This window comes from Ctenopharyngodon idella, chromosome 7 (assembly GCF_019924925.1).
Source record: "Ctenopharyngodon idella isolate HZGC_01 chromosome 7, HZGC01, whole genome shotgun sequence".
NCBI classification, from domain to species: domain Eukaryota; kingdom Metazoa; phylum Chordata; class Actinopteri; order Cypriniformes; family Xenocyprididae; genus Ctenopharyngodon; species Ctenopharyngodon idella.
In genome coordinates this window covers 7,464,894-7,480,813 of record NC_067226.1, presented here as the reverse complement: position 1 = coordinate 7,480,813, position 15,920 = coordinate 7,464,894, and the positions used below count along the sequence as shown (strand labels likewise).

The window sequence follows — 15,920 nt, the reverse complement described above, 5'->3', positions numbered from 1 at the left end:
TGAATTTGCTTAATAAAATGAAATTTGTGTTAATATAGTAACAGTAATAACTTAAATAGACTAAACCAATATGCCATCACTGTTAAAACTATCGCTGCAACTCCACTGTATACAGAAGGTCGTACCAAACAGTATCATTTAGCTGTAATAATATTCTTTATTACTTAAATATATTATATATTCCTAATATAAGCATATTTCCTTGGGCTGCTCATAATCAATTTTTTTGTGGCATGCAAAGAGTCTGCACAGAAGCAGCGCAGGAATGATGCTCTTGACTCGTCCTCTAATCTCTTTGCATTAGCCACACCGCTTAAGCTGAGCAACTAGCTAACAGCAACAAACACAGCAGCCGAGACGTAAATCTGGAGCTTTCGTCAAGCGCAAACTCAATAACCAGGGCTAAAATGGCCTCTTTAGGAGAACCTGTGCGTCTGGAAAGAGGTAAGCAGCTCACTGAAACACTTTCTGTTGAATTTAATGCTTAGGAGTTTGTGTAAATCACGCTTTTTGCTCTTAACACCCCGCTGTCACTTCATGAGGATGGATTAGTGGACGACAGCGCGCTAGCTCCCATTCATTGTATCAAATCATTCATAATATTCAATAAACACCACGACGTCAAGGTAAACGTATAAAATGTGAAGTATGAACATTTTCTTTCTGCCGTTAAAGTGCGTGGTTACGATCATTGAAAGCAAAACACGAGGCTTGCTGTCAGAGGCAGTAATCTTTTGTGAGCATTGTTAGCATGGTCTCTCCAGGTCAGTGTTTAGTATTAGAGATCAGTGTTTTCGAATTGCTTCTGGTGATTTAGTACAGTCTTTCAGGGACATCCTTATAGCCAGCATCTTATTTGTAGTCCAACTGACAGTTTATGGGGCTTTAAATTGTGAAGAGTGAATGTTGGCTGGTAGCCAACTTGGCTATTAGCAAAAGCGCTGATTTATGATGATAATCAGAGGTCTATTGTTATTTTGATATTCTTATCTGTATCTGTCCCCACAAAGTTAGTTGGCGCATTAGTTGACTTAAGTTAGTTCTGTGGCTGAAGCTGAGAACTATGCAGTGTGTTTAAAGATCTCTTTCATTACATGTTTTTCGGATTGATTAACAATGGATGGATATTCCTTCTTAACTGTAGAGAAGTTTGATAGCAGTACATGCCATGCAAAACACGCATATGCATATATATATATATATATATATATATATATATATATATATATATATATATATATATAATATATACATCAGGGCGAGTATTTGTTTTTATGGAAAGAAAATTAACCTTTTGAAATACTCCAGTCCTGAAATATTGACTTGAGCATTTAATGTTATTTATTAGGCATAGTTGTTTAGCCAAACACAACATCTCCAGATGGCTTGATGCAAATGGTTATCCATGGTCTTGGTCTTGCCCTCACTGTTTTGCATATGTTCTTCTACAGACATATCTCGTGCCATTGAGCTGCTGGACAAGCTCCAGAGAACAGGGGAAGTGCCTCCCCAGAAGCTGCAGGCACTGCAGAGAGTTTTGCAGAGTGAATTCTGCAATGCTGTACGGGAGGTAAGTGTGCCAGCCTCACATTCATGCATTCTAATGAAATGCAAGTCCTTATGTAATCTTGTGGCCCATGAGTGTAAAAAGTGGGGACTGTTTTGCCTCATCCATCTGTGTAGAAGTTTTTGTTACTGACCCTAAAAAATCTGGTTCATATTCAAACTAGGGATGTTAATTTAAATAAATTCCCCAAATTGATCGTTGTTTACATTAACAATCAATTAACTCTACTAAGTTATCACGTTACTTAACCACTTTTTTGACCAACATAATATAGGCTTAAGTGTCGTTTTAAAGCTTAGAAGCTTGGCTTTACAGTGAATACAGGGAGTATGACCATCACTAAACAAGTGCTTTTAAATTTGCTGACATATTAGAAGTGCTCTATTTTTATAGCATGAAAAATAACGGCTTTACATGAAAATGTGATCTGTAAAAACATAGTAAATAATAGATAGACTTGTCATATATTGTTGAAAAGGCCTCAACTAGCAGAATACAACAAGCATATTTTTTTCAGCTAGAGACCAAACTATACCAAGTATTTTTATTAAAAATCACAGCTGACACACATGTAAACAGTATACACATGATGCTTTTGTGCCATGTTTTTGTTTGTAACTTCGCAAAACATTAGTAAACCATAGTAGATCACATACTGTATCTTTATTTAGAGCAGGTGATCTCAAATGAGCCCAAACACAACATAAGACACTGCGTAGATCACAGAGTGACACGACATGCTTCTTGGCTATGCGCCATAGAATAGGAGCACATGGCTAAAACAGCACTGAAATATTATCACTCATCAATCAGGATCTTATTACTTATTGTTTATTCTTTGTACTTTTATTGAGGCTTTTACACAAGTAAGTAGTTCTTATGTTCAGTAAAATCACTTTTTTGAGGTCACTTCATTATTTTTTGAAATGCTTTTGTACATGTTAGTTATGTTTAGAAATAAACAGCTAGGCGCACTCGCTTCATTTTTATTTGTGTCTTTTACATGTGTTTTGTGCATGAGCTGCACGCACCTCAAAACTGCACACTCTAATGATGACCTTGCTTTAATTTTTATAAATTAAATTATCTACAATTAATATATCGTCAGTTAATCGTTAACATCCCTAATTCAGACATTTGTTTTAAGTATATAATTCAAGTGTTATTGTAATTGAAATTTTAGGCCAGCCCATTTGGTTGATGATTTTGGTTGTCCTTTTTAACACTGTGTTTGTGATTTATTAGAGATTTGACTATTCAGAAGTGATGCAGGGATTGCTCACGAAAACTCAATAACATGGTGTCCTTATTATTATTATTATTATTTTTTTTTTTTTTTTTTTTACTTTAAAACAGTTAATCTTTAAAATTGTGATATATTGTGGCACTTTGCTCAGTACTTTGTTTAGAGTTGGGACAGCAAGAATGGATTTTTGTTTTTTTGGGGGGGACATTCACTGAATGTGCGCATACACTACACACAAATTTGTCTGTGAAATCTGCGTACAGACATTTTCACGAACAAATCCAGTTTCACCTTTTGTACTAAAATTTATTTTATGTTTATGAAAAAACCATGTGTGCAAAATCGCATACTCTGAGTGGCCTTATATGTTAAAATGAAATTTTATGGATTTCATCATACACTGAAAGAGTAAGGGAAGCTCTGATATAGCTCAAGCTATAAGGTTTTTCTGTAACAACTCAGATATGCATGTATACAGCTGGCTAATGAGAGGTCTGTAATCTGGGTCCTTATGTTAAATAGTTTTGAGGCGAGCGCGTCTTTAGAAAGCGAAAGGTTGTGTGCAAAGCCCTTACACTGTGTTCAAAATTATTATGCAAGTGACATATCAGTAGGATTTCATTACAATAAACATTCAGATGTTAGTTTTTCAAACAAAGTGTTTGTTTTATTTCTCATATCTTTTTTAAATAACTGGTATCAATCTCAAACAGGTTTGCCAGGTCTACTTAGGTAAATGGAAAACCTTAAAGAGGTTGTTCCACATTATTAAGAAAGTCACTGTTGGAGATTTCACACTATCGTAACATTTGTGAGTAATTTACAGCACGAGAATTCGGTCAGATAAAGGCTTATAAAGGGAAGTTTCTGTCAAACAAGTTAATTGTATTAAAAGGGCAGCTATTAAAAAAGCCACTGTTGAGCAGCAAACAGGCATTTGAATCTGCTGGTGTCTCTGGAGTCTCAAGAACCTCTCCATGCAGGCTGAAGTTGTGTGTAGAGTTGCATTTCAGCCACCTCTAACCACAAATGCCAGCCTTCTTGAGAGGTTCTTGAATCCTGTTTGCTGCTCAACAGTGGATTTTTTTTTTTTTTTTTTTTTTTTTTTTTTTATAGCTGTCCTTTTAATACAATTATTTTTTTTCACAGAAACTTTCCTTAATAAGCCTTTATCTGACTTGAGTTCTATTGTGCTGTAAATTGCTCACAAATCTTATGATAATTCGATAATCTCCATTCAGTTTTCACACAATATAAGTAGTTTCCATGCCTTTTGCAAGACATTGCACCATTTCATGCTTTTCATCTTCAGACAGATCTTTCTTCCTCCCCATATTGCATCAGAACTGTGACTTGCTTAATAATGTGGAACAACCTCTTTAAGTAGGTTTTCCATTTACCTAAGAAGACCTGGCAATCTATTTAACAAACCAGAGTGATAACAGCTATCTTATAAAGATGTGGTGAAATAAAACAAACACTTTCTTTGAAAAATTGAAATCTGAATGTTTATTATACTGAAATCCTATTGATTCTTCATTTGCATAATAATTTGGAACACAGTGTATATGGAGATGGTTTGGACGTGTTTTGTGCAAATGACTAACCTTGGGTATGTGGCCACTTTTTAGAATACAAGGTTGAGATCGAATTCATGCGAGTATGAATGTGTTGTGACTTAGGCTGATTTTGTTTTTTTGTTTTTTTTGTGATAACTTATCCTGTGTGCACAAATATGAAATGATCCGCACGATTATTAGTGAATGAGACCCACTGTCTTAAAAATGTGATGAACATGGTGCAGATGCTGGAAAAATAAAACGGCAAGGTGTGATGCAGGAACCAAAGAAAGACATAGACAAGCAAATAAAAAAGAGAGCAGACAGAAGTTTTTTTTTTTTCATCCTCATCACCAACCCCTTTTTCCTGGCTAAGTACTCAGCTTATTTACTCAAGCAGTCGTCATGACTGAAAATGCTCTCATCACTAATGCTTATGATAAAGTGCTGATTGGTGTAGTACATGGGTAGTTATTGTTGAGCAGAAGGACTGGATACTGGATATTGATTCTGATGTCCACAAATAGCATCCATCCATTTGTCTGTTTCAGACTGGGCAAAAAACTAGTGTTCTGTTGCCCATGTAGTGAATCTAAGACTGTTGGCACTTCACTGGTCTCCTCCCTGCTGCTTGGTCATCTGTCGTGCTCACTGAAGACTCTGAAGTCTCAGCACAAGTGATGCTCGCAGCAGAGATGCTGTTCTATGCCTTGCCTGAGAGCCTAGAATAAAGCAGGGGGTTCTGAAGCAAAGATTTGAAGAGGCTCTGTGAAAATCAGTTTATAAAGAAAATCATACTCCTAATAGTGTCTACGAGTGTAGGCACTCATCTTAAATGATTTTGTCCATTTATAAACTGTATTTTCAGTTTTCAGCAACAATCTAAGAGTGATTTTAGTGATTTTTGTATGAGTATTGTTAGGTATGTTCAGTTCCGACAAAGTAATATCATTGTCATGAAGTCACTATTTATTTATTTGTAGTGATGCACAGATAAGACAATTACTTTCATGTTATCCCCGGTAACTGATAAATGATAAAATTATATTCTAATGATGTCTAAATCAAGTAAAAATATTTGTTTTAAATATGTGAATTTAGGCATAAAATTATAATGTATGAAAAATGGATGCTCAAGATTTGTTAAATATAAACGATTAACGTTTTTAACGAATAACTTTAAGTAAGTGTTAGATGATGGCAAAGATTATATACTACTGTATAAAACTTTTGGGTCAGTAAGATTATTATTATTTATTTATTTTTTTTTTTTATTAATGTTTTTCAAAGAAGTCACTTATGCTCACCAAGGCTGCATTTATGTGATCAGAAATACATTGATAACAGTAATGTTATGAAATATTACAATTTAAAATAAATGTTATTTAAATGTATTTTTTTCCTGTGATGGCAAAGCTGAATTTACAGCATCATTACTCCAGTCTTCAGTGTCACATGATCCTTCAGAAATCATTCTAATATGCTGATTTCCTGCTCAAGAAACATTTCTTATCATTTGTGTTATATGGAACATTCGAAAGAACAGCATTTATTTAAAATGCGAATCTTTTGTATCATTACTATCACTTTTGATTAGTGATGCACTGATATCTGTATCGGACCTGATACTGTGCTCGTGTACTCAAACTCGTACTCGTACTCATCAAAATGCTCACATACCAAAAACCAATACCATGCAGCATGTGTAGTGTTTGTGTCCAGACAAAGAAACACTGACAACAGAGCAAACATAGAGCACAATGGAGATATCAGAGGAAGATGTCTATGAAGTAAATGTATCTAATTAACAGAATATTAAACAAATTAAGTATTCACGCTATAGCTGCTGTGCTTGAGCTGATGAGGAACATAAAACGAGAAGCATATTACTAACATTAACCTAAACATGAACTGTTATGTGACTTATGTATAACGAGTGGTTCCCTACATTAATACAGGAAGGCAGTACAGTACAATAATCACATGATATTTCCAAGAAGTTTTCTGTGCAAAAACATCCAAAGCACGCGTCCAGAAAGCTGCCTTTTAGACGCGCGAATAGCCTATTTAATTGAGTTCTTTTCTCTTTCATGTCTTCTTGCGCTTGAACGGACTAATTCACATATAATTTTCGATTATGTCTTAAGTGAATGTAAACAGCTGAGAAAGAACTTGTGTGTAACAGTATGTTGGATACGTGCAGCTCTTAAAGTGACAGCAGTCTAATAAACCAACTGCTGTCTTTGTCCTCAATGTTAATCTAAAAAAAAAAACACCGATCACTCACTGCTCTTAACTGAATAACTTTTTTGTAACTTTAATAATGATTAAAAGGTTAGTTCACCCAAAAATTAAATTTCTGTAATTACTCACCCTCATGTCGTTCCACACCCGTACGACCTTCGTTCATCTTCGGAACACAACTTAAGATGAATAAAGTCGTTATTTTTTTGTTTTTGCGCACAAAAAGTATTCTTGTCGCTTCATAACATTTAAGGTTGAACCACTGTAGTCACATTAACTATTTTAACAATGTTTTTATTACTTTTCTGGACCTTGAATGTGATAATTATGTTGCTTTCTATGGGGGATAAAAAAAAAACCTCGGATTTCATCAAAAATATCTTAATTTGTCTTCTGAAGATGAACGAAGGTCTTACAGGTTTGGAAAGACATGAGGGTGAGTACTTACTAGTGACAGAAATTTCATTTTTGGGTGAACTAACCCTTTAATCTATATCTATTTTATACAGGGAAGATGCAGTGTTTTAACATTTGATTACTTTATTTAATTTCTGTACCTGAAAATTGTAATGTTTCACTGGTATCTAAAAAGTTGAACCGCTGGCCTAACCAGGCCAGTAGAAAAAAAATGCAGTAAAATGCAGTCTACTGTTGCTAAACTGCGGGACATGCTTGATATTAAACAGTGTTATTAGAAGCTCATTAAACCACGAAAGAGATACTGTTCCCTTTCTGTTTCATGCTCCGAGACAGAGCAGAATGCAAATAATCAAAGTAGCCTATACTGTGGGCTTTGGATACACGACTATGTGGTCAAATAGCCTACATGGAAAAATGCTGAAATGCCGTTTTTTGAGAGTATCCTCTTAAACAGACGGTAATGTCTTAAGTGAATGTAAACAGTTGAGAAAGAACACACATGTGTAACAGTATATTGGATCTGTACAGTTCTTAAAGTGACGGCAGCCTAATAACTTTGCTGCAGTCATTAATGTTAATCAAACAACAAAAGACAAAGATAAAATCACTCACTGCTCTTGAATGAATAATTTTTGTAGTTTTAATAAGGATTAGTCTATATTTAATGTATACAGCAGTGTTATTTTACATTTGATTACTTTATTCAATTTCGGTTTGATCAATTTAATGCAAAAAAAAAAAAACTCTAATATCAGCCAATTAATGATGTAATGTGGATGACTAATTATTTATTATTAGTAAAAACCATTGTAAATTTTTATAGTCATATTATAGTTTTATAAAATGGGTTCTAGCTCTTTTTATAGTCTCAACAGTTTTTTTTCCTCCTTACTGTTGAGTGTGTGTAAAAAATACATCATTAGTTCACTGAAACTGAAGGAAAGTTTAACTTGCTTCCGGGCCGTCACTTATATCTGTTCCTACGCAGGTTTAATAAACCCAGTTTCTGGATGGACATGTTTTGTGACTCCAAGGCCACAGGCTTTCTCCAGAAATGCTTATTTAGGTTGTTACATGTGATGGTGCTTGAGTTATGTGCTGTACACTTTGTAATGCATGCGTAGATTGGCTGATTAGTGACTTAGCTTCATCTCTTAAACATTTACACTTTGCACTGAACCTCTGAATGCTTGCTTGATTCTCAGATAAACACGCATGACTCGCAGTTGAATGCTGAGGCATGTGGGTGGAATAACGGGCCTGGATTGAAGATGGAATAGAGGTTTAACATGTGTTAAAGCATCAAGAGCAAGCCATGTAAAGAGATTGATTTGATACTGTATCCTCTTAATGGTGTGGCTTTCCAGTCGCCGATTACAGCTGGTCTCATACACAGTTGCTCTGTTAATGGTGGCTGTCCACTGAAGATCTGATACAGACTAATATGATGAATTTAAACTGCTTTTTAAGGGTGAATTACAATTCACAAGTAATTTAGTTTGTAACTAAACTGAGAAGGATCTGGGAAACTGCTTCAGGTTCTGAAAATCTGGCTCAAATTGTACGTCTATGATCGTTTACCTGGTAGTTTATCAGAGGGAGACCATAGAGGTTGTACTTAATACTGTATTTGTGAAATTCCAGCATTTTTCTGTCATTTCAGGTATATGAGCATGTGTATGAGACAGTGGACATAAATAGCAGCCCAGAGGTGAGGGCGAATGCAACAGCAAAGGTAAGATGCTGTACCTCCTAATCGAACATTAAATCCACTCGTAACTATTTTTAGCATGAACATTGACAGACAGTCAATCTCATTATCTGATTGGCTTGGTTGTAATGCATTCTTTAACACCACACTGATGGCCTAAAAATATATAAACAACTACCATTTGCAGTTTATACTGCCGTTCAAAAGTTTGATATCAGTAAGATTTTACTGTTTTTAAAAGAAGTCTCTTATGCACACACACACACACACCCACACACACACACACACACACACACACACACACACACACACAAACTGTAATATTGTGAAATATTATTAAAAATTAAAATAACTGTTTTCTATGTTATATATTTTTTAAAATGTAATTTATTCCTGTGATGCAAAGCTGAATTTTCAGCATCATTACTCCAGTCTTCAGTGTCACATGATCCTTCGGAAATCATTCTAATATGTTGCTGCTCAAGAAATTTATTATTATTATTATCAATGTTGAAAACAGTTGTGTACAATTTTTTTTCAGGATTATTTGATGAATAGAAAGTTCAAAAGAACAGCATTTATTTAAAATATAGAAAGCTTTTGTAACATTATACACTACCGTTCAAAAGTTTGGGGTCTGTAAGAATTTTATTTTTGAAAAGAAATTGAAGAAATTAATACTTTTATTCAGCAAGGATGCATTAAATTGATCAAAAGTGACAGTAAAGACATTTATAATATCACAAAAGATTCTATTTCAAATAAATGCTGTTCTTTTGAACTTTCTATTGAATGATAGTGTATATGTCATTTTATACAATATGTAAACATTACAATTTAACTACCATGTTAAGATTTTTAAAAGTTTTTGAAACAACTGTCATATTCACCAAGTCAGCCTTTGAACAGAAATGCAGAAAAAAAACAGTAATATTGTCAACTATTACAATTTTATGTTTTATATATACATACATATATACATATATGATTTGTATATAAAAAATGCGTTTGTGTATGTGTGTAATGTACACTTGTTTCCTTTGCATAAGACAAATTCTGTTAATGGCACCCATAAGTGGTTGATTTACTGCCATCTTCACTTCGTTCCCAGGCTACAGTGGCTGCATTTGCAGCCAGTGAGGGTCATTCTCACCCCCGTGTGGTGGAGCTCCCAAAAACCGAGGAGGGACTGGGGTTTAACATCATGGGTGGGAAGGAACAAAACTCGCCCATCTACATCTCCCGTATCATTCCTGGAGGCATCGCTGATCGGCACGGCGGCCTGAAGAGAGGAGACCAGCTGCTTTCCGTTAATGGAGTGGTATGTACATAGCTAATGCCTTGCAGACCCATGTACTTTAGCTTAACAAATAATTTTTTTTTTTTTTTTTTTTTTTTTTTAAATATATATTTTTGGTAATTTTAAAGTCTGTTTAATAATAGATTCATTAAAGGGTCAGATCACCAAAAAATGAAATTTCAGTTCTTTAATTACCCTCATGTCGTTCTACACCCGTAAGACCTTCGTTCATCTTCGGAATACAAATTAAGATATTTTTGATGAAATACGAGAGGTTTTTTTTTATCCTCCATTGAAAGCAATGAAATTACCACATTCAGTTCTATTTTCATTGCAGCTTCCAGGTTCTAAGACCGAACGGCGGCTCAGTATTGGCTGAATCTGTACACGTGAGCAGCACGAGGCATGCGTGTGATGCTGATGCAGGAGCTGGCCAATAATGAGCCGGTGTTCGGACGTGTAAACGCAAATGCAGCACTGCGCCAACTGCATAACAGCTTGACAGGGAAGAGGAAAAATTGTTGAATAAAGTCGTAATTTTTGTTGTTTTTGCGCACAAAAACTATTCTCTTCACTTCATAACATTGAGGTTGAACCACTGTAGTCACACTGACTACTACGTTTTTACTACTTTTCTGGACATTGAATGTGGTTATAACGTTGCAGTCTATCGGATGTCAGACAGCTCTCGGATTTCATAAAAAATATCTTAATTTGAATGAACGTCTTACGGGTGTGGAACGACATGAAGGTGAATAATTAATGACAGAAATTTCATTTTTGGGTGAACTAAACCTTTAAATAGTTTTTGATAGCCTATATTATGTGAAAAGCCTCAAAATATGTTTACATGTATGGGAATGATCGAACTTCACCAAAGTGTGATTAATCCATATACTTTCCTGGATGAAGTCGAGCTATAATCGCATTATCTTAGAAAAAAAAAAAGGCCGGTGCTATTTTAGGCACTTACGTGACATTTTAAAAAGATGAGTTATTTCTTTTGTCTTATTGAAATTGACCTTTTAAAGTGCATGTCTTTCAGAGTGTAGAAGGAGAGCACCATGAGAAAGCTGTGGAGCTGTTGAAGGCTGCTCAGGGTACAGTGAAGCTGGTGGTACGGTACACCCCTAAGGTCCTGGAAGAGATGGAGTCGCGCTTTGAGAAGCTGAGGTCTGCCAAACGCCGGCAACAGAACAATTTCCCCCAGTAGGGCGTCTCGCCTGTGCCCCCCAACCCACCCCTCCCATCTTTCTCTCTCTGTCATTGTCTTTAATTCTTCTGCCATCTGTCTTCTTCGTTCACGCTCACTCACCCCCTTTCTCCAGCCAGGGATTAGCCACATGTTTGGCACTCCTTTTTGTGAAATTTTCTAAATCCTCACCTCCTGAACAGTTTTTTAACAGTCTTTTCACATACTTCTTTCTCATAGCATGAACACTACCACATGGGCTCTGGATGTTGTCACGTAGACATCACATACATGCACTATTGGTGCATTACTAAGAATGTACTGTCATTTGGGATGTTGTTTAGTCAGATATGCAAGGGGACCATTGCAATGTTCAAATCCTGAGGTGATTGAATGGAATTTCAAAAAGTGCCTCAAGAGATTTAAAAAAAAAAAAAAATGTCTGCAGCCCTCAGTATGTCCCATCACAGGCTGTTTTATGGTCCAAGCTCAAAATGAGTGAACACTACCACCTTGTTAAAATGCTAAATGAGTGTAAACGTTTCGAAAAGAACAGTGTATCATTGAGTAAAGGGTTTATGGTGTATTATTTTCCTATTTGCTTTTCTTACCGTTTGCCACAGAAAAAAAAGGAAAAGTTCACCAGAAATGTTAAAATCTCTTTGAATCTCCGGAGTGTTTAAATGGCAGAGTGGTGCCATGAGCATCCCATCAGAATTGCTGTTTGCTTCAAACACAAAATGTCAGCTGTAAATATACTCCAGTACGAAAAATGCCAGGCTGATCCTACTTACTGACCCAAACTGATTGACTCTCACATCATGTTTACAGTACATGTCGAGCTGAGCTTTTTTTTTTCTTTTATGAATGGAAAAATGCTGTGAAAATTCAGAAAATTGATATATCAGCTCTATTGAGTAAACAAATCCATTTTTATGAACAAAAATAGAGAAAATTAACCATTTGGGTTTGTTTAGGCTCATTTCGTGACAAATTATGTTACATATGGTAATGATTATGCCATTTAAACAGTTTTGATTGAAAATATGTGAATGGAGTGTTTACAAATGATTCAAGCAAACAACCGTTCAGAAGGGATGTTTGTGGCACTGTTTGGGTGTTCGACAAATAGAAAATTAATTGAAAATAAAACATTTTTGTAGCATATGCCCCTTAAAGCACACAGAAATGCAGTGAAGCAGTCACTAGCTCTTATTCCAGCTCACATTCCAGTTTTTATTTGTAAGATTTTAATTTAAAACCTTACAGCAGAAACACTAAGTTTAAAACCGTAGTGGGAGTTTTTTTTTTTTTTATGGCTTTGTTGTATCGCCAGTTGTTTCATAACGCTTTCTGAATGTTAATGTGGCACTTGCCTTTCAGTCAGCTGTGGGTCCATATGTTACACCCAGTACATGCTGATTATTACAAAGACCTGCATCATGTTTTAGAATCAATTCACTTAAATGGTTATATTAGCATATCATGAGGTAGCAAAACAGCAATGAATGCATAAATGAATATTAAAGAATGTCAAGCTTATTCACCATTCATTATATGAGAGACATGTCTAAATGAAGCTCAAGTGAAATTGAGTCAGTCAATTGGTGCTGTCATTTGTGCTTGTCCTATTTTTTTTTTTTTTTTAAACCTGATCAGTCGTTTTTCTGAAAAGTCAATAATTTATTCATTCACCCATATTAATTTCAGACTTTATGGGGAAAGAGATGCAGATCTGGAGATGAAAAGTTTGGGTTTTATTAAGTCTTCTCCAGATACCTCAGTGGCTAAATAAGCTGTCCCATTACATTCACTACTTAAAGGGTTAGTTCACCCAAAAATGAAATTTCTGTCATTAAGTACTCACACTCACGTCGTTCCAAACCCGTAAGACCTTCGTTCATCTTCAGAACACAAATTAAGATATTTCTGATGAAATCCGAGGTTTTTTTAATCTCCCAAAGCAACGAAATTACCACATTCAAGGTCCAGAAAAGTAGTAAAAACACTGTTAAAATAGTCAACGTGACTACAGTGGTTCAACCTTAATGTTACGAAGTGATGAGAATACTTAATGTGTGCAAAAACAAAACAAAAATAATGACTTTATTCAACTATTTCCTCTCTACCATCATTCTCATATGCAGTTTACATTGGAGACACACGTTGCAGAGCTTCCATGTTTTACGTCAGAACGCCAACTCAGTATTGGCCGGCTCCTGCGTCAACATCACACGCATGCATTGTGCTGCTCATGTGAATGGCGTCGGCCAATACTGAGCCGGTGTTCGGACGTAAACACGGAAGTGCTGCACTGCGTCAACTGCGTAGGAGACTGACAGGGTAGAGACGAAATTGTTAAATAAAGTCATTATTTTTGTTTCGTTTTTGCACACAAAAATATTCTCATCACTTTAACAGTAAGGTTGAACCACTGTAGTGACGTTGACTATTTTAACGATGTCTTTACTACTACTCTGGACCATGAATGTGGTAATTTTGCATTCTATGGGAGATGATAAACCTCAGATTTCATCAGAAATATCTTAATTTGTGTTCTGAAGATGAACGAAGGTCTTACGGGTTTGGAACGACATGAGGATGAGTAATTAATCACAGAAATGTCATTTTTGGGTGAAGTAACCCTTTAAGCTTCAGCTCCATTTGTTTGTTATAGCCAAATTTTAAGGATTTAATTGACTACATGTTCATGTTTTTGTTAAATCTTGATTTGTCAAGATTCATGTCTTAAAAGTAGCTTCACACTGCACTTTCTCTTTGTACTCATTTTCACATGTGCAACACACTTGATGTATTTTTAACCTCAAATGCAGGTATTTTCAGCGTCTGACAAGCTTGGAAAAAAACAGTCTATTCTTCTCAGTCTCTCATAAAATATTTAACGTGTCTAATTATAGAGGCCCATGACTCACCCCGAGCTGTGAGATACGTAGGTGTTTTGGGGGTGAGAGATAAAAGGGAGGTCTGATGTCTTGCATGAAAGAATCATTTGTGTTATTAACAAAAAAAAGAAGCATCAAGAATCAAGCGATCCCTTTCTTTCTGTGGTGCATTATGTGCTCAGGTTGGTTCTTTCTACAATATCATGAATTTTAAAGCGTCATGTATCACAAGAGCAATAATAAGACATGATCCAATTCCTGTCATCATCTCAAACAGGTTACTCACTCCCCATTAATATTTGGGTTTGTCCACAGGGGAGGGGCTGACTATTTTTTATAACCATTTTCTTTTGATATTTTAGCCATTTTTGATAAACTGATTTTTCTCTCAAGATTTTTTTCCAGGAATGTTTTGTAATGATTTATCTTGGCCACATTCTCCCAGTGATTCAAGTAACAAGACCAAACTTGCATCCTTTCCGGGAGCTCTTTCAGTGTCTGGTCAGCTAGTTTTTTGACTGTTTTTGAGTACCTGTTGTTTTATTGTATTTTTTTGACATTTCTGTCCTGCTGTATTGTGTTACATTAATGTGGATGTATAAAGACTGATCAAAGTGGTTTGTTTTGAGGATACAGAGTTTAAATATACTGTGGGTTTAAATCTTTTGTGTATATGTTTGCTTCTTTTTTTTTTTTTACTTCTTTGCATGTGTGAAAGAGAAAATATGGTGTTTGTAATTTCATTTACAGGCAACTGTACATAGTTTAGCCAGACTAGCACGCATTTACCTAAACGCTAGAGGGCGCTGCAGGACAGCACAGTTATTATTGGTTGCTGATCTCAGGCTCTTTTTGCACTGAAAATCTTGATCAGAACGATAAATAATTGCATTTTAATTGTTTCAAAACATTGATCATTGATTGTAATGTTATATAAACTGAAAACAAAGGTTAAAAACAGCAAATAACATGGAATCACAACATCCATATACACGAGTCTTGTGCCGTAAAGTGATGTCCCACAGTCACAGACCAATAAACACACTCGAGGGATTTGTCAGCCCAATTCAGTTTCTTATCAACATTGTTAAAGACCGTGTTCCGTCTGTCTCGGGTTGCATCGTTAAGACGGGGCCTGCACGTCACTAACACTGAAAGCCTCACTGATTAATAACACTTAATATAAAAACAATCCCTCTTCTGACAAGGTGTAGAGAGTGTGAACTGTGTTAATGAAGAAAAAATAGGCCTGCTGACTTTATTAATGAATGGATCTGTCATTCAAGCATTTCCTCCGACTGTTTTTCATTCGCGTAGAACTACATCCGGTGTTAAAGTCAGTGGCTCCATTTAAAGTAAAAAAAAAAAAAAGTTAAATCCTAGAGTTTATATGATCTTTAATAATGTTCTCAAAACGTTAGTGCAAAAACCTATTGCATGGAGCGTTTTTTTTCTTTTTTCTAATGTTTTAGTTGGACGTGCGTCTAACATTCTTTAAATGTTAGCCTACTACTCGTTTCAGAATGTTCATAGCACATTCAAATATAACATTACCATAATGTTTGAAGAATTATAAAATGGAATGTTTAATTAATGTTTGCATAACTAATGAAAAAAGTGTTTAATCTATTAAAAAAACTACGTTTTCATAACTTAAAGGGTTAGTTCACCCAAAAATGAAATTACCACCCTCATGTCGTTCTACACCCATAAGACCTTGGTTCATCTTCGGAACACAAATTAAGATATTTTTGATCAAATCCGATGGCTCAGTGAGG

General features: G+C 35.4%; 1 protein-coding gene across 1 annotated transcript; it reads left to right on the top strand.

Moving 5' to 3' along the window:
• Window positions 1–280: 280 nt before the first annotated feature.
• lin7c (lin-7 homolog C (C. elegans)) lies at window positions 281–14,803 on the top strand. Its single transcript, XM_051900960.1, has 5 exons — window positions 281–444; window positions 1,452–1,570; window positions 8,700–8,771; window positions 9,859–10,068; window positions 11,093–14,803. The coding sequence occupies exons 1-5, from the start codon at window positions 408–410 to the stop codon at window positions 11,258–11,260; spliced, it is 606 nt and encodes a 201-aa protein (XP_051756920.1). The 5' UTR covers window positions 281–407; the 3' UTR covers window positions 11,261–14,803.
• Window positions 14,804–15,920: the final 1,117 nt, after the last annotated feature.